We start from the raw sequence: 19,395 nt of genomic DNA, 5'->3' as shown, positions 1-19,395 counted from the left end.
ACTCGTCTGGTTGTCCACTGGCTAAGACTCTCACTCCCAGTGCAGAGGGCCCAAGTTCGATCCCTGGTCAAGGAACTAGATCCCCCATGCTGCAACTAAGACCTGGAGCAGCCAAATAATTAAATTAAAAAATTGATTATCATAATACCAAGTAATCAGTATCTTAAGAGCTTTATTGGAACACTACTCAGCAATAAAAAGGAATAACTGATAAATATAGCCCCTTGGATGAATCTCCACAGAAGATGCTGACTAAAAAATGCTAATCCCCCAAAGCTTTGTAGTGTATGATCATGAGAGAGTTAATTCTTAGGTGGGTTGGTAAGGAGTCCGGAACTCTCACGGAAGGGAAGGGGTCCAGGGACTTGCAGAGGAGAAAGGGACAAACTTTTTTTTCTACATTGCTTTGTCTTGGTCACATAAGACGTTTTTTCTTAAACTCTGAGTTGTTATGACAGTCTTTAAGACTAGCTTTCTTTAAGCCCAGAGCTAATGATTACACAACAAAACAACTCATCTTGCTCAAGGGTATGTTTTTCCTTAAGCTCTATGCTAATGATTCAATAACGTAGCTGAACTGAATGATTATATAACAACAATGTATCTTTCTCAAGGACATGTTTCTCCTTCTTAACAAAAACTTTTCCAACTGCTCTTGTTATTTTAAGAGGTATGTTGTGGGAGTGGGTCTGGTTCAGTTCAGTTCAGCTCAGTCATGTCCGACTCTTTGCAACCCTGTGGACTGCGGCACACCAGGCCTCCCTGTCCATCACCAACTCCCGGAGCTTGCTCACACTTATGTCCATTGGAATAGGTGATGCCATCCAACCATCTCATCCTCTCTCATCCCCTTTTCCTCCCACCTTCAATCTTTCCCAGCATCAGGATCTTTTCCAGTGAGTCAGTTCTTTGCATCAGGTGGTGAAAGTTTTGGAGCTTCAGCTTCAACATCAGTCCTTCCAATGAACACTCAGGACTGATCTCCTTTAGGATGGACTGGTTTGATCTCCTTGCTGTCCAAGGGACTCTCAAGAGTCTTCTCCAACACCACAGTTCAAAAGCATCAATTCTTTGGTGCCCTGCTTTCTTTATGCTCCAACTCTCAATTCTGTACATTACTACTGGAAAACCATAGCTTTGACTAAACGGACCTTTGTTGGCAAAGTAATGTCTCTGCTTTTGAATATGCTATCTAGGTTGGTCATAGCTTTTCTTCCAAAAAGCAATCGTCTTTTAATTTCATGGCTGCAATTACCATCTGCAGTGATTTTGGAGCCTAAGGAAATAAAGTCTGTCACTGTTTCCACTGTTTCCACATCTATTTGCCATGGAGTGATGGGACCAGATGCCATGATCTTAGTTTTTTGAATGTTGAGTTTTAAGCCAACTTTTTCACTCTCTTTCACTTTCATCAAAGGCTCTTTAGTTCCTCTTTGCTTTCTGCCATAAGGATGGTGTCATCTGCATATCTGAGGTTATTGATATTTCTCCCGGCAATCTTGATTCCAGCTTGGGCTTCATCCAGCCTGGCATTTCTCATGATATGCTCTGCATATAAGATAAATCAGCAGGGAGACAGTATACAGCCTTGACGTACTCCTTTCCCAGTTTGGAACCAGTCTGTTGTTCCATGTCTGGTTCTAACTGTTGCTTCTTGACGTGCATACAGATTTCTCAGGAGGCAGGTAAGGTGGTCTGGTATTCCCATCTCTTTCAGAATTGTCCACTGTTGTGATCCACACAGTCGAAGACTTCGGCCTAGTCAATAAAGCAGAAGTAGATGTTTTTCTGGTATTCTCTTGCTTTTTCTGTGATCCAGCAGAGGTTGGCAATTTGATCTCTGTTTCCTCTGCCTTTTCTAAATCCACCTTGAACATCTGGAAGTTCACGGTTCATGTACTATTGAAGCCTGGCTTGGAGGATAATTTTGAGCATCACTTTGCTAACATGCGAGATGAGTGTGGGTCTGATAAGACCTTTCTATATATATTGTTAGTTCTAATCTTGTTAGTTGAAGATGTATGTTGTGGGAGTGGGTCTGGTAAAAGTATATATGGCCTGATAAGGCTAGCGAGGGGGCACTCTCCGTCCCCCTTCTGTCTATGTCAGAAGCTTTCTTTGTCCTTGTTCACTGTAATACAGTTTTCCCCACACAAAAGCTCTGAGTGATGAAGCCTGGTCCCGGAGATAAATTTTCTTCTTCGAAGATCACGAATCCAACATCATTCACTGTAAGCTATCAGTGACATCTGTGTAACATTCTTGAAAGCACAAAATTAAAAAAACAGAGACCAGATCAGGGTCTGAGGAGACAGAGGGGCTGGAGGGAAGTAGACGTGGCTGTGAGAGGCCCTTGTGACGATTTGACTGCATCAGTGTTGAGCTCTTGGGGTGACTTTACGGTTGGGAGAGGACGTCGTGGCATCTCTGTTACTCCTTACAATTGCATGTGAACTTGTAATTATTACTTAATAAAGAGCTTCATTTACAAAAGCTTGTGATGAATGGGTATTTAAGATTGAAAGGCGCAGAGAAGCTCTGTGAGGCCGCCTCGTGGCGGTGGAGCCCTGCATCTGCAGAGCAGGACAGGCTCGGCCGGCAGCACACCGCTGTCTGACTTGGGGCTTCTTCTGAGACTCTGGCTCCAGTCTCTCAGCTGTGTCAGGAAGGACCCTGCCGTCCGCCCTGCACACCATGAGGACTCTCTGGATTCGGCCGGGGAGCATCTCATGCAGCACCTGACCTGTGATGAGGGGCCAGTGAACTTTAGCAAGTGTGATCAGTTTCTGTTGCCCCGTTTCTCTTCCTGAGTCTTTCCTAAACTAAATATTAGTGTATGAGTTAATTCAAAATAATATATTCAAGTATGTATTGTTCTAAAATTGTTTACTGAATGTGGGGTAAAGCAGAATAATGACTACAAAAGTAAAATTTATTGTCACTTCAGATTGTAACACTTCTGCGGCATGACTTGCTTCTGAGAGGGGCGCTGCAGAGAGGCCTGCCTGCTCTGGACGGTGTCCTGACTGGAGAGCACTTGTGTCCCTGTGCTCCGTGTACCAGTGGATCGTTACAGGGGCTGCTGTGTTTGCTCTGAAACCTCCGCTGAAGGCATTTCATTCTTTAAGATTTTGATGTTGATTTTTGGGGGCTTCCCTGGTAGCTCTGCTGGTAAGGAATCTGCTTGCAATGCAGGAGACCCCAGTTCAGTTCCTGGGTCGAGAAGATCCGCTGGAGAAGGGATAGGCTACCCACTCCAGTATTCATGGGCTTCCCTGGTGGCTCAGCTAGCTGATAAAAAATCCTCCTGCAATGCGGGACACCTGGGTTCCGTCCCTGGGTTGGGAAGATCCCCTGGAGACGAGAACGGCTACCCACTCCAGTATTCTGGCCTGGAGAATTCCATGGACTCTACAGGTCGCAAAGAGTCGGACACAAGAGAGTGACTTTCACTTTCACTTGATTTTATTTTTTCTTTTCGGCTTACTGAAACCTCTTCCGTTTCTGTATGTAACTGCAGCAATAGGACTGGCGAGCGTCGCTTAGTTAGGGCTCCATGAAGGCTGTGCACGCCCCGTTCCCATCTGATGGCTTGCTTAATGCACAGACAGATATTTGGAATGCTTTCTTTATGAGATATGGTTTGAGAAGAAAGCCACAACAATTACTTAGGTGTTAAAAAGGTAAACGGGAACAGCTTATCTGTGTGTGTATAAGCAGTTCCAGTTTAGGCTGAGTATCATGTAAAGTTTACTCTGCACACAGTATTTCGTGAGATAAAGATACCAATATAAGATCTGTATGTTTATCTTTAGACCTCAGTTGAGTTAGGCGTAGCCGGTACAAGGCTTCGTGTGTAAGTGTACTTCCTCAGGTCTGTGGAAAAGGAATATGGTTTTGTTTGCTTTTAAACTGCCTTTTCTTCAACTTTCCATTCTTCTGGACTTAAAGAATAATTGACACTCACATTTTCCCATATTTGCTTCTCTCCTCCCTCTTCCTTTCCTATCTTTCTGTCTACACACACACACAGACCACACAGACCCAGAAACAGACACACACACACACTCCTTTCAGTATCTTATGAAAAGAAGGACATTTTTCTGCATAACCAAAATACCATGGTCACACTGAGAATTTAAATGTTGCTACACTATTATTTAATACATGATCTATTGCCAGGAAGCATTTAACAGGAGGCTTCCTGTGTGCTGTTTTGGATCTGTCAGGAATTCTCTGCTCCTTATTAATTCCTGAATATTCAGGAATTAGGAGGAGAGGCAAGCCTCTCCTGGGAATGAGGAATCCAGGCATTTCCTTCATTAGCGTTTCTATATGGTGATAAGTACCCTCTTCCTTCTTGTGAACCATATGGTAAAAGTGATTGTTTACAAATCTCACTCTTTAATATGGATTGCCTATGTTTTGTAAGTCTGGAGTTTTAATCTTTATCTTTACTGAGAATAACTACTTTGTAAGACAGTATATATGCCCACACTATGTTGATTAAAACACCTTTGCTCCATCAGAGCTCTGGTCCCTGTGTCTTTCTCTCTCTCTCTCTCTCTTTCAGGCTGATCCCCTGGAGCTCAGAGGCCCTCTGAGTTCACTTTCCTGCCTGGGCTTCTGAGACCCTCTCGAGAAGGTGCTCTGCGCCTTCACCCTATCGAGAGGGCGCCTGAGGCCTCCGTGAACAGAGCAAGCCCCGTGCCAGGGGCTTTATTGGCTTTCTGTGTAAACCGAGGAATACCAGCCTCTTTCTCTCCTTTACTTTCTTATCATCGACTCTGGACCACCAGGTTCCGGTCCATTAAAGGACCTCAACAATCTGTAGTCTTATTTCTCCAATTATGTGCCCAAAATGTTCTTTATAGCTTTTCTCTAACCCTTTTCGGATCAGAAGCCAGTCAGAGATCATATGCTTCTGTTGTTGTCCTGCCATTTTTGCTCTTCTACATCTAGAACAGTTGCCTCTCCAACCCCTTATTTTATTATTAAATCATGACATTAACATTTTTGAGGAATGCAAGCAAGTTGGCTTCTAGAATATACCCTAATCCTGATTTATCTGATTTGTTTTCTCATGATGAGGTTCAGATTGCAATCTTGAGACATGAATGCCATGACATGAATAGGTGTGTGAGTTATATACATGAATAGGTGGTGTGTGCTATATACATGAGTGCTATGACATGAGTAGGTGGTCTGTGTTATATACATGAATGCCATGACATGAATAGGTATGTGTGTTATATACATGAATAGGTGGTGTGTGTTATACACGTGAATTCTATGACATGAATAGGTGGTGTGTGTTATATGACATGAACGCTATAACATGAATAGGTGTGTGTGTGTGTGTGTGTGTGTGTGTGTGTGTGTGTGTGTGTTATACATGAAAGCCATGACATGAATAGGTGGTGTGTTATATGACATGAATTCCATGACATGGGTAGGTGGTGTGTGTTATACACAGGGGTAGTGTTGAATCAGTCTCATCATGTCCCATTACTGGAGACTGTGAGGGTGACCACTTTTCCTCTGAAGCACGGAGGCATCATGTGGGCTGATGCTTTGACATTTATTGGCATGTTATGCTGCCCAGTGATGCTCCCCTAGTGGTTCCAGCATCTCTGGGGTGGTCTCTGCCTGAATCAGTGACTGTGTTGGTGGTTGTGATATTGTGATTTAAGAATTCTCTCATTCCTTGTCCATTTGTGATTGGACAAATGGATTGTGTTGTGTTGTAATTCATTCTTATCATTAATCTTTTTTATACTCATATAGGCATGTGTTTGGAGAAGGCAGTGGCATCCCACTCCAGTACTCTTGCCTGGAGAATCCCAGGGATGGCGGAGCCTGGCGGGCTGCCGTCTATGGGGTCGTGCAGAGTCAGACATGACTGAAGCGACTTAGCAGCAGCAGGCATGTGTTTGGCCAGTGGGTGCCCCTTTAGGCTGATTCCTATATCCATTTGACAGTTTTTAAATCCTTTTTTCTTTCTGACACAACTAGATATTCCAGGCTTCCTTTGTGCTTTTCTTGTCTCTGACTTGGAATCAGCTGTTTTCTAAAGAGGCTTGGGTTTATTTTAATGAGATGTTATTTAGAAACCAGAATCTGGGTACAGGCGCATTTATCGTGTTCTTCCTTCTAGGCCCTTTTCTTCAAGATCCCAAGGGGGCTGCTGAACCCCGGATCATGTCTGAACACACTGGGCGTCCACAGCCATACCACCCTGAACACACCCTATCTCGTCTGAGCACACTGCTGTAGAGACAGGGCTTCCCAGGTGGCTCAGCAGCGAGGATTCCGCCTGCCAAGCCCAGGGTTTGATCCCTGGGTCGGGAAGATCCCCTAGAGTAGGAAATGGCAACCCACTCTCATCTGGAGAATCCACTGGACAGAAGAGCTCAGAGGGCTACAGTCCATGGGCTCACACAGAGTCGGACATGACTGAGGAACCGAGGGCTGGAAGAACATCCACGTATACGCAGGAGTCCTCAGTCACCTGGAACTGACACGCAGCTTCATTCTTCCGACGAGTGCCTGCCCAGGGCCCTGTCCGAGGGCAGCGCCAGCCGCACGCAGCTCTCGGCGAGGGGGGCAGTCGCACCACCCCCAGTGCCCCCTCCACTGGCCCACGTTCGCACACCTCCACGTCCCCTCAGCGCCGGGCGGTGGCCGGACCCTGAGTGGCGCGGCACGTCTGCGCGCTGGGGCTGGAGCCCAAGCCGCCACCATCCGCGCGCTGCAGCCGCACCCGGGGCCCGCCTCCGCCCAGGGCCCGCCTCCTGATGGGAAAGGCGGCCGTGTCTCATTGTTGCCCTCACGCCACTTGTACACAAGGATGCCATGGGCCCTGTCCGGGATGATGTTGTGATGTGGAGTCGCAGTTGAACTCCGGAGCTCTTCTTGCCATCACTGGCGCTGCTGGACCGGAGGAGGTGCAGGCCCAGGAAGGGGGTGGGCTCTGGGAAGCCCCCGCTGGCCTTGCTTGTGGGGTGATGGCATGGTCAGTCTGCTGTGATGAAGGGCTGTGGAGGCGAGACTCCTGCTAGGAGGCTGGCCTGGGCCCTCTGAGGTTCGGGACCAGGAGATGCGTGATTTTCAATGACTGGCCACACTGAGAACCTCAGCTGTAGACTGCTTCCTTTGTTTACCGTGTTTGTTTGCTGCTGGCGTGCAGTTCCTGTCCGTGTCCACCTGAGAGAGCCCTAGTTAACATCCGTAACTTGCCGTTTGAGGTTGGTTGGTTGGTTTGAATGATGTTGTGTTTTTTTAAGATTTTTTTTTTTTTTGATGTGGACCATTTTAAAGTCTCCATTGAATTTGTTACAGTACTGCTTCTGTTTTCCCACATGAAGGATGTGGGCTGTTCGCTCCTCAACCAGGGATCAGACTCTACCCCTGCACTGGATGAAGGAGTAATGAGCCACTGGGCCGCCGGGGAGGTCCCGCTTGAGGTTAAGTGTGGCCCAGAGGAAGTGCTGGAGCCGCTCCGGAGACACCGTGTCTCTCATTGGTCCGGGACTTGGTTTTGGAAGACAGCTGGGCTGGGCTGCGTCTTGCTTACCTCCCCTTGCAGTAAAGCTTCATCTCAGTTTGGTTCAACATTATCTTGGAAACAGTTCTCCCCTGGGTGATGATCAGAGTCACCACATGGGCGTGACTGAGTGGAACCGGGAGCTCACGTTCCCTTTCAGACATGGGTTCAGGAGAGCCCCTGGCTGCTCGCTCTGTGTCATGGGTATTTGTTCAGTTGAGGCAGAATTAAATGGCTGCTAAGCGGTGTTGCTGTGCTGAGTTACCAGCTGGTGACCCTGCTGTGTACCTTTTGCTCGCTCTTCACGTGTCTGACCAGGTGGGTCTGGGTGAAATAGCGGTGTCAGTTCGGTGTGGTCACAAGCAAATGTCCTATGAAGGGTTTGGCTCTCTTGGACGACGCCTCCCTCGCCAGGGCCCCAGGTGTAGCCTGTGTTCCCCATGGTGTAGCAGAGCGACCGCCCCGTCCGTGTCTCATACAGGTTGGAGGTTGGAGGCAGCATCGCTGTTCCTGGGACAGCCCCGATCCTGCTGCAGTTAGAGCTCAGCCCTTTGCCGCTCGGTGGTCCTCTCCCTCCCTCCGGGGGCCGCCCAGCAGTCCTCTCCCTCTGTCCGGGGTCTGCCTGGCGGTGACCTCTCCCTCTGTCTGAGGGCCACCCAGCGGTGCCCTGCCATTGTTTGAAGGCCAGTGCTCTTTGCCCCTAGGACTAGCCTACTTTGGATCGGCCAGTTGTTTTTTGTTTTGTTTTAAACTTGTGAGATCTTAGTTCCCCGACCAGGAATTGAACCAGGGCCGTGGAAGTGACAGTGCCGAGCCCTACCTGCTGGCTGCTTGGGGATTCCCACTACAGGCTGAGCTTTTGGTGTGCTAGGATCTTGTCATACAAGAGGACAGACACTATGATTGGAAATAAATTTTTTCTGGAAAATTTCTATTCTCATACCAACTATAGCAACCTATCTCTCATTCTAGCTATTAATTAAGGTTATCTAAGAAAAATCATAAATGATAATCTTTTCAAGTAAACTGTGTATACCTTTTATCCAATTAGCTAGTGCCTTAAGAAAGGGAACGTAAATATCTGTGGGAGGAAACTACAATTAATTTAGCATATTTATTTTTATCATCAGTTCATACATAAATATTTCCTACTTAAAGTTATATAGAAAGCAAACTCATGGTAATAAACAAATGTTTAATTCCGTTTTTAACAATGTCTAAAATACGAGGCTGTCTAGAAAAATGTGTCACTTCACCTTGAAGTCCTTTTAAGGACAGTTTGCAAACACATGGATGTGGCTAACGGCCTGCCTCAGAGCTGAGGCGATTTATGAGGTGTTTACATTGGAAAGGAGGCAGGGAAGCATCAGAAGTTAATTTGATTAGGGGGTAGCAGCTGAGATGTAACGGCCGAGTGTGCAGTGCACGCATTCCAGGCCTCCGTGCACTGGCTTGGTGTACTCAGCGGTGTAGGCATGACCACAGTCCCTGTTAGAACAGTTCATCAGAAAGAAACACTGTCTCCCCACCCCCAGCACTGAGCAACCCCTGACCTGCTCTGTGTCTCTCTGTAGTGGTTCCTTCTGGACATTGTATATAAATGGAGTAAAAGAACGTGTGTGTGCGCGGGCGCGCGCCGCGTGTACCTGGCACATTTTACTCAGCATTGTTGACCAGGCTCCCATGTTTGTTGGTCTTTACCAAGGCACACTCCATTCAGAATATCATGGGTGTATCATTTTTGCTTACCCAGTCATCCCTTGATGGCCATTTGGCTACTACAAACAATGCTGCTGCTGCGGCGCATCGGTCGTGTCCGACTCTGTGCGACCCCATAGACAGCAGCCCAACCAGGCTTCCCCGTCCCTGGGATTCTCAAGGCAAGAGCACGGGCGTGGGTCGCCATTTCCTTCTCCAACAAACAGTGCTACTGTGGATCTTTGTGTGGAGCTTGTGCGTGGACGCGTCTTCATTCCTTTCCGCGTTCTGCTAAGGGCGGGGTTGCCGGCCCGCGAGGCCCTGTGCCGCCCTCCCCCGGGCGCCGCCACTCTCACGGCGGCTGCGCGTGTGGCGTCCCGGCAGCGGAGCGCGAGGGCTCCCGCCGCCCCACGTCCTCGCCGGCGGCTGCTATTATCTGAGTTTTTAATTACAGCCTTCCTGGTGGGAAGTGGTATCTCAGTAGGGCTTTAAGTACTGTTTTCCTTGTGTCTCTGTAAGTTAAGGATAAATGAAAATTATGGTAAACTTGTGTATATAAATAAATGATGTGTAAAATTTCATTTTCTGAATGGGAGTTTACTTGACACCCTGGTGTAGTGTGTGGATGCTGCTGTGTGCCATCTCGAGAGCGGCATCGTTCCAGGTCTCCGTGTGCCTGTGGGTCTGTTAAGTCTGCCCCCTCCCCCTTGTCCCTGCAGGGGACGTGGACACCGGGCCCTGGCCACTGCGCCACAGGGCCGGAGTTCAGTTCAGGAAATATCTCCTTAGTCCTGTATCTGCACCTGATAAAAGAATATCAAAAGCCATGAAGTAGTAGAACTTGGGTCTCAATAATCTTGAGGCTCATTAATAACCATCTCGGCAGCAGCACTTCCGTGCTCTTGACTTAGCAGCCTTAACCTTCATTTCTGATACATGCATGTGAGTGATTTTTGTCCAGACTCCACTGGTCGGAGGTAACGTGACCCTGTAACCCAGCTCTGGAAGCTGGTGGCGGCTCCGTGAGCTCCGGGCCTCCTGTCCTCCCTCGCCTTTCACTGAGATTCAGGAAGCGCCCGCCTTTCCTTCCGTAACCAGCCCTTCTGTCGCTGCTCCCGGGCGGGCTCTGTGCTGCCACCTGGTGGCCCCCTCCTCCGGCCGCGCCCAGAGGCCCGCGGGCTGTGGGCGGGCGCTGGGCGCTGAGCCAGACTGCAGGGCGCCCCCTGGCGCTCTCACCGCGCTCCGGCGGTTGCCTACTCTGACCTGTGCCGGTTTGGGGACAGTGCGTCTCACAGCGCCGCAGGAAACGCTGTCTGGAGTGCCACTCAGTGCTGGCTGCTGCTGTTGCTATTTGACCTTAATTCTTGGGGTAAAAAATGGAATGTGTGTATTTAATTTAGAGACATAAATCAGTCCAGATGGATTGATTGTAGCCTACCGTTTATTTTTCACTGTTGATCTTTTCTAGATTGATCATGTATACAGTTTCTGTTATACATAATTTTTAAATTCTCCACATATTATAAAGTTAAGGGGTAAAAAAAAATCATGCTCAAATTTGAAGATTCTTAGTTTAAAAGTGGGTGAACCTCTTATGGAAATATCTGTAAACAAAGTAGTGGAATTTTTTTTTAATTTGTTCTTGGATTTAGGAGTATTTTTAAGTAATCAGTGAGATGAAGTTTGTTCTGAAAATATATTACTGATTATACTTCTATGTAATGATCTGCATATTATTACAAGGTCATTTCTAAGCAAGTTTTACTTTTATTCTTTTCCTTTCTCTTCCTGTCTTATGTATATTACGGGTGTATTCAAGATGTGTGCCCATGTGCGTGCACGTCTTGTGGACATGATTACAGTATGGTGTTGCTCTTTCCACTCAGTATTGTGTTGAGCACATTTTCTCCTGTTGTTAAATAGCTTAGGAGAGCGTGTATTCTACATTGTGGCTGTACCATTGCTTCCTTTCTTGTTGCCTATAATTGATTAACGGTCAGTTTCATTCATGCAGCTCTTTTTTTCTCTCTTAAACTCTTATCTGTGGAATAAATTGCCAAGAGAAACAGTCTTAGTGAAGAGGACGTGAATGGTTTTACAGCTCTCAAGATGTTTTTCCACATTTTTGTTCAGAAGAGTTATGCTTTAGAATGCTGTTAAATCCTCCTACTCAGGGCTTTCCTCTTAACCCTTGTGCTGGGAGCAGAGGTGGGAAAGACAGGCCCTGCTCCCTGGGGCTCAGGTGAATGGAGAGGACACGCAAATCCCTGCATGAAGGGCTCACGGGGTGGACACCGAGTCCCCCTGAGTCTGAGGGAAGACCCAGGGTCCCTGGACAGTAGCAGCCTGAAAGGGAGGCAAAGTGTGTGAAAATAGGACTTGAAGTTCAAACAGTTATGCTTGCGTTTCTTTCTTGCATTTGATGTCTGTTTATCATTTCCAGAACATTTTTCTTGCCTAACTAGCTGACTTAGTTTCTGCCAACTGCGTGACACAGTAGAAGGAGCGCATGGATTGGGACAGACCATTTAATTTTCGGAGCTTCAGCTTCCTCACGTTAAGAGCATGAGTGATGCTTCCTTCTGAGCTTTAAGGGTTATAGAAGGTGTATGTTATCTCCAGTCTTATTTCAGAACAGATTTGAAATGGAAGAGCTGGTATGTTAGTAAAGTACTCAGCACAGCATCTGAGTCACCACTGGTTTTCTGATGGCTGTTATCAAGCATGCAGCTTTGGACAGGCCCCTGCCCTCCTGTCAACACTGCTGAGTTTTCAGTGCCCTGGTCCCCACCTCCGAGTCAAAGCTAGGTCCTAACGTCCAGAGTCAAGCTCACGCTTCCCTCTTTACGTGAGCGGTAGGTGAGCTCCTTTCCTTCCTTCAGCCCCTCTTTGTTGCCAGGCGCTGTGTCTGGTGCAGGGGATGTGAAGGTACCTCCGAAGATGCCCTTGCCCTCGGGGTCTCACTGTCTCACCCGGGAGACAGTGCCCATCCTGCGGCCAGCCAGTCTGTGGTCCTCAGGCAGCTGCTCACTAGCCTCGTCCAGGGAGCTGTGTAAAGACGCCGTGGCCTGTGGCCACTTCAGGCGTTAGGGCAGGGTACAGTGCACGTGTCAGTGAGCCTGTTGTGCGCATCGTTTCACAGGCTCGTGTGTCCAGTCTGACACTCAGGCAGTGCGCTGTGTCGGTAATGTCTCAGTCAAACGGAAAGAGAAGCAGGATTCCACGCGAGTGCCAGCAGCACTCTGCGGGAGGTGTCCTCCTTCTGTAGGAAGAACGAGCTGGAAAGGGAGTCGGAGAGGGTGGCACTCAGACCAGGAGCAGGACGTGCTGCACGTGGTGGGGGCGGGAAGCCGGGCAACAGGCGTGGAGACAGCGGAGCTCTGCGCGGCTGCTCTGAAGGGAGTGCAGACGGGGGAAGGAAATGCAGGTTATGAAGCTGGACTGATAGGTGGGGCCAGCTAATAAAGCGTGCTCCCCTTTTTAAGGAGTTTAGACTTTACGGTGCAGAAGATATGGTCGACTTTATGGGAGCATGAGATGGCATCTCTGATTTGGAAACATAACTAGTCCCTAGTTTATAACATCTTCAGAAGTCATTCCACACGGCTTTAAGGTAATATTAAAAAAAGTATAGTATTCTTATATTCTTGGAGGGTGTGGAGCCTTTTGTAAACTTGGGAGAAATTGCAGGCCTCGAGGAGGACATTAAGATTAACAGGTTTTACCAAGTAAATATTCAATATTTAGACCTTCTCTGCAATATAATATTCAATTCAGTCAGTTTAGTCGTTCAGTCACGTCCAATTCTTTGCAACTCCATGGACGGCAGCATGCCAGGCCTCCCTGTCCATCACCAGCTCCCGGAGCCTGCTCAGACTCATGTCCATCGAGTCAGTGATGCCATCCAGCCATCTCATCCTCTGTCGTCCCCTTCTCCTCCCGCCTTCAATCTTTCCCAGCATCAGAGTCTTTTCCAGTGAGTCAGTTCTTCACATCAGATGGTCAAAGTATTGGAGCTTCAGCATCAGTCTTTCCAATGAATATTCAGGATTGATTTCCTTTAGGATTGACTGGTTTGATTTCCTTGCAGTCCAAGAGACTCTCAAGAGTCTTCTCCAACACCGCAGTTGAAAAAGCATCAATTCTTTGGTGCTGTGCTTTCTTTATGGTCCAGCTCTCATATCCATACATGACTACTGGAACAACCATAGCTTAGACTAGACCTTTGTCAGCAAAGTCATGTCTCTGCTTTTTAATATGCTGTGTAGGTTGGTCATAGCTTTTCTTCCAAGGAGTAATTGCCTTTTAATTTCATGGCTGCAGTCACCATCTGCAGTGATTTTTGAGCCCAAGGAAATAAAGTCCATCACTGTTTCCATGTTTCCCCATCTATTAGCCATGAAGTGATGGGACCAAATGCCATGATCTTAGTTTTCTGAATGTTGAGTTTTAACCCAGCTTTTTCACTCTCCTCTTTCACTTTCTTCAAGAGGCCCTTTAGTTCCTCTTTGCTCTCTGCCACAAGGGTGGTGTCATCTGAATATCTGAGGTTATTGATATTTCTCCCAGCAATCTTGATTCCAGCTATGCTTCATCCAGTCCAGCGTTTCTCATGATGTACTCTGCATATAAGTTAAATAAGCAGAGTGATAATATTCATCCTTGACATACTCTTCCCAGTTTGAAACCAGTCTATTGTTCCATGTCTGGTTCTAACTGTTGCTTCTGGGTGTGCATACAGATTTCTCAGGAAGCAGATAAGGTGGTCTGGTATTCTCATCTCTTGAAGACTTTTCCACAGTTTGTTGTGATCCACACAGTCAAAGGCTTTAGCGTAGTCAGTGTAGCAGAAGTAGATGTTTTTCTGGAATTCTCTTGCTTTTTCTGTGATGCAGTGGATGTTGGCAATTTGATCTCTGGTTCCTAATATAATATTACATTCCAAATAAAGTAGAAAGTCCAAATATAAGCTGGGAAAAGGTATTTGATGATGAAATGACACCTAATAAATAATGAGCTCTTACAAATCAAGAAATAAAGAAGGAAAGGTGACCATCTCACAGAGAAATGTAAGCCAGAGATATGAGCGGGCAGTTTTCTGAGGGAAAAATACAAATATTTGCTAAACATATGAAAATATGCCCATCCTCATTAATCAGAGAAATGTGCAGTCTGAACAAGGGAAGGTTTTTAACTTCCAGACTGGATAACAGATGATAAAAAGTGCATGATGTCTAATATTGACCAAAAATGTGGGGAAACAGGCACCCTTGGCAACACTCTGCGTGGGGATGGAAGCTGCCCCCACCCTTCCAGCAAGCAGATCCGTGGTTGTTTCTCAGATCACACACACGGTTGCCCTTGGGCCCAGCAGCCCTGCAGTGACCGTCATCCCCGGAGAAATGCAGGGTGGTGGTGTGTTTACAGCGCCACGGGGCAGGAGACAGCACCACGGGGCAGGAGGCAGCGCGAGTGTCTACCCCAGAGCTGGGGGAGTACAGTGTTTGGTGAGAATACGTTCCAAACCATGGACACTGCTTGGGGAACAGGAGGGCGACAGGGTGCTTTCAACTTGAGGAACTTCCTAATGTTGGGAAATTTTAAGAACTGACCCCCACCCCACCCCACTCCCCGCCGTGGTGTAACATTTCTGTATGAAACTACCTCTCATGAGAAACAGCAGTAAAGGAAAGACTAGCAGTCCTATGGTGGATGCAGAGGGTGGGGAAGAAGCGGCAGCCAGGAAAAGCAGAGGGTTATTGGCCTTGTTCAGGGGTGAGAAGTGGTGGTGTCTGAGCTGGAATGGAGGTGAGCAGACAAGGAGGCTAGACTCGAGGGACAGTTCAGGAGTGGAGTCTGTACACGGCTCCCTGTGGATGAGAGGAGAGAGCTTGCTCAGAGATGACGCTGAAGTCTGCAGTCGTTTTGTTGAGTAACCGATCGTGACCTTCTCAAAACCAGGAAAAGCGGGACAAGGAGCTTCCTCTGAGTGGGAGAAGATGAGCACCTTGAGTGAGACCCTCAGTGAGCGTCTGAGTGATAAAGGGGTCGGGTTGCCTGAGTTCACCCCTGGCCCGTGTGTACCATTTATGCTCTTATCAAGGCTTATTGTTCATAACCTTTAGTTCCGCTCCCGTTTGTTGGGCAATGTTAGTAACATTTAACAGTGTAAAAGCAGCCGTCCCTCAGTGTGATTCTAAAGGTCATTCTCGGTCTGTCTCCAGAGCGCTCACCTGGCCATGATCGACACCCTCATGATGGCTTACACCGTGGAGATGGTCAGCGTGGAGAAGGTGGCCGCCTGCGCGCAGCAGTACTCGGCCTTCTTCCAGGCCACAGACCTGCCCTATGACATCGAGGACGCCGTCATGTACTGGATCAACAAGGTGGGTGCTCCCCTGGGTAGCAGTGGTCTTAGAACCATGGACGCTACGCCTCCCCGCTCTGTGCTGAAGCCTGTGCTCCCGCAGAGCTGTCCGTTGACATCGTGACCCCCAGTGTGCTGGTGTTCGGAGGTCCTGAAGGCTGGCCCTCATGTGGGAACAGGGTTGCTGTCTTCATGAGAGACCCGAGAGCGCCCCTCACCCCTTCTGAGGAAGCGGGGCCAGACTCGCCAGGCCCAGTCTGCTGGCGCTTTGGACTTCCCAGCCTCCGGAACCCGAGAAGTACATTTCCATTGCTCACAGGCCACCTGCCTCTGGTGTTCTTGTTGTAGCAGCCTGATCAGACTAAGACAGACTCCGTTATTCTTTTGTTTTAAGTCAAAGTGAAAATTAAAGTCATGCAGTCTTACTTAACAGTTCCCATTCCCTTTAGACTTTAAAAAAAAAAAAACGGTTAAAATATTGGAAAACGATTTTATGTATTCAGCAACATCTGTCACTACATTTTATGATAAACCTAGTTGATATCAGATTAGTACAAAATTCACAGCACTCCCGAGTAGGGAATATACTCTGTGGGTGCTCCATAAACTTTTTTTGCATCCAGGAATGAAATAAGTTTTTAATATTGCCAATTAGATGATTTTTAGGTTTGCTGGAGTGACATGTGTAAGACCATAAATAAATATTGTAGTTAGAAAGGCTTGTGCCACAAAGCTGAGCCTTAGAGAAGGAAAAGGAAGCTGTCAGGTGGCAGACCCGAGTCGGCCTGCAGGCCTCGCTGGCCTCTCGTTGGCTTCCGGGGCTCGAGGCAGTTGGATGAGGCCGTGGCTCTGCCGGTCCTGGGAAGCTGGGACCCTGACCTCTGTGCAGACAACAGTGAGCTCATGCCCTCGGTGGAAGCGAGCATGTCGCCCATGGTGGGTCTGAAGCAAATTTTCAGCCCTGACCACACTCACCGGGATCGCTGGGGACCGTCTCAGAGCCGTCATCCCCCAGACCACACATGGAGTAGGTTTCCTTCAAACTGTCAACCAAGACTCACAGATACCAACAAATTATTAAGGTCCTAGCTTGTGAATGGGGGATTCTGAGACAGAGCCAGCTCATTTCTGCTTCTGCCGTCTCTCAGGAAGAGTATTTTACACAGCTGAGTGAGTCGATGCTCTGAGATCTGGCATGCAGCAGCCTCACACACCAAAACAAGTCTATGTGTTGTTAATTCCTTGTAATGCCTCGGGTAGAGTCATGGGTAGAAAAGACTGTTAGTAACTGTTAACTAGGTTTCAGTTCAGTTCAGTCGCTCAGTCATGTCCAACTCTTTGTGACCCCATGAATCACAGCACGCCAGGCCTCCCTGTCCATCACCAACTCCCAGAGTTCACTCAAACTCATGTCCATTGAGTCAGTGATGCCATCCAGCCATCTCATCCTGTCGTCCCCTTCTCCTCCTGCCCCCAATCCCTCCCAGCATCAGGGTCTTTTCCAACGAGTCAGCTCTTTGCATGAGGTGGCCAAAGTTCTAGAGTTTCAGCTTTAGCATCAGTCCTACCAATGAACACCCAGGATTGATCTCCTTTAGGATGGACTGGTTGGATCTCCTTGCAGTCCAAGGGACTCTCAAGAGTCTTCTCCAACACCACAGTTCAAAAGCATCAATTCTTCGGCGCTCAGCTTTCTTCACAGTCCAACTCTCACATCCGTACATGACCACTGGAAAAACCATAGCCTTGACTAGATAGACCTTTGTTGACAAAGTAATATCTCTGCTTTTCATTATACTATCTAGGTTGTTCATGACTTTCCTTCCAAGGAGTAAGCGTCTTTTAATTTCATGGCTGCAATCACCATCTGCAGTGATTTTGGAGCCCCAAAAAATAAAGTCTGACACTGTTTCCACTGTTTCCCCTTCTATTTCCCATGAAGTGATGGGACCAAGTTACCATAAATTAAAATTATTCAGTCCTTTTTTTTAAGCACAGAACTGAATTTTCAAGCGATAGAATTTTAAAAATTATTGATTTAGTTTACAATGGTTGATAACGGCATTCATATTTTCTGGATTGCCATTATTAGTTAATTTGAGCATTTATTTATTGTTGTTGGAATGACCATAACATGAGTAACTCAAAATTCAAAATTATCTAAACTATTCTCAAGAAATACTTTATGCACTCAACAGATTGTTTCTTAGTCATCTTGAATTAGAGGCTGTTTGAACAATCTGATAAGTTAGACCTTCTCCCTGAGAAGTTCCTATATACAAAGCTTTTCATGTATTTTAACTGTGACCTGTGACCACACTAAACCCCACTCATGATCCAGGGACATGCCTAGGAAATCACAGGTTAAGAATTCAATCCAAACAAAGTGTTTTCTACTGATAATGAAAACATTAATTTTAAGGAAAATAGTTTTCACTTATTAGTCCTAAAAGAGATTGTGAAAATTTTTACAGAAAAATAGCAGTCTTGTTTCCTAAGCAAAAGGAGAAGAGGGCTGCAGAGGATGAGATGGTTGGATGGCATCATCAATTCAGTGGACATGAGTCTGAGCAAACTCCAGGAGCTAGTGAAGGACAGGGAAGGCTGGTGTGCTGCAGTCCATGGGGTCGCAGAGAGTCAGGCATGACTGGGCGACTAATCAACGGCAGGCATCAAAACTGGAGTTGTCAAGCACCTTTTTCCGAGCACTCCAGCTGGCCCCTGACATGTAGTAGGTACTCAACAAGTATTTGGCAAAGTAATGAATTAATTTTAGGATTTCAAACAAAACACCTGTAAATACTGTAAAATACTTTTTTCTGGTTGGGAAAATGAGGTTCTGTTCATTTGAGTGGCACTGGTATTTGACATCAGAGACCTGAACACAGGCATTTTAAGGTACGTGTTATTTTATTATTATATTTGACTATAAGTTAAAATTAATGTTTTTATATTTTAAGGTAAATGAACATTTGAAGGATATAATGGAACAAGAACAGAAATTGAAAGACCATCACGCAGTGGAAACGCTAGGAGGTCAAAAGGTACATACATGTTCCTAAGGGGAAAAAAGTGCCTTTATGAGAGCCTGTGTTCACAGGTATGTGCTGTTTGGGGAAATGTTCGTAGGTATGTTCATCAGACTATTTTTGGTGATCTTAACTGTACCCTAGGAAGCCTTGCCATAAATGCCAGGTAAGTAGAAGTGCAGAATGGAGGTTAACCAGATGATGGTGTTTAGGAAAGATTGTTAATGATTAGAGCTCAATTTCTGAGGTTCTTTTGGCAAAAATAATGGTTCTGCCTTTGTTTGGTAGAGTTATGAAACAAGAAAACAGTTTCCAATGTATCAGCCTTATAATGACTTGTAATAAGACCAGCCTCTAAAATTATTCCGGGAATTGTAAGCTGTAACATGGTTATTCTGTGAAGGAAGAAGAAACACTGATGTGGATTTATTCTTTAAAAATTCTTGAACAGGCTTTTAGGGGTTTCTTCTCTGAAGACTTGTGTGTTTGTTGTGTACTGAAACCTAAAGTAAATTTCCTGCAATATAGTATATCTTACACTTCCTAAAATGTGTTATAGGGAGAGCCCTTGAAACTTACTGTCCAGCATTTCAGTTGAGGTATAAGAAGTTCTGTTATTCAGAGACTTTATTTTCCATTTGGGTTGTTTTGAGTCTCTTCATTATTATGCTGCACTTGTCTTCATTTTGGACAAAGGCTGCTGGCCACTGATGCTCTGTAACAGGAGGGGAAGGGAGAGCTGGTTTGTGTGTAAC

General features: G+C 46.6%; 1 protein-coding gene across 2 annotated transcripts in view; it reads left to right on the top strand.

Annotated features, from left to right (window-relative positions):
- CAMSAP2 (calmodulin regulated spectrin associated protein family member 2) overlaps positions 1–19,395 on the top strand; it is a 97,674-nt gene that overhangs the window by 44,618 nt on the left and 33,661 nt on the right. For both annotated transcript variants that reach the window (XM_025285290.3, XM_025285289.3), the window contains exons 3-4: positions 15,469–15,630; positions 18,572–18,655. In XM_025285290.3, the coding sequence (XP_025141075.3) occupies positions 15,469–15,630; positions 18,572–18,655 (246 nt within the window). The remainder of the gene's footprint in view (positions 1–15,468; positions 15,631–18,571; positions 18,656–19,395) is intronic.

This window comes from Bubalus bubalis, chromosome 5 (assembly GCF_019923935.1).
Source record: "Bubalus bubalis isolate 160015118507 breed Murrah chromosome 5, NDDB_SH_1, whole genome shotgun sequence".
In the NCBI taxonomy this organism is placed as follows: domain Eukaryota; kingdom Metazoa; phylum Chordata; class Mammalia; order Artiodactyla; family Bovidae; genus Bubalus; species Bubalus bubalis.
The sequence above is the reverse complement of the archived record's forward strand: the minus strand, read 5'-3'. Positions and strand labels throughout refer to the sequence as shown.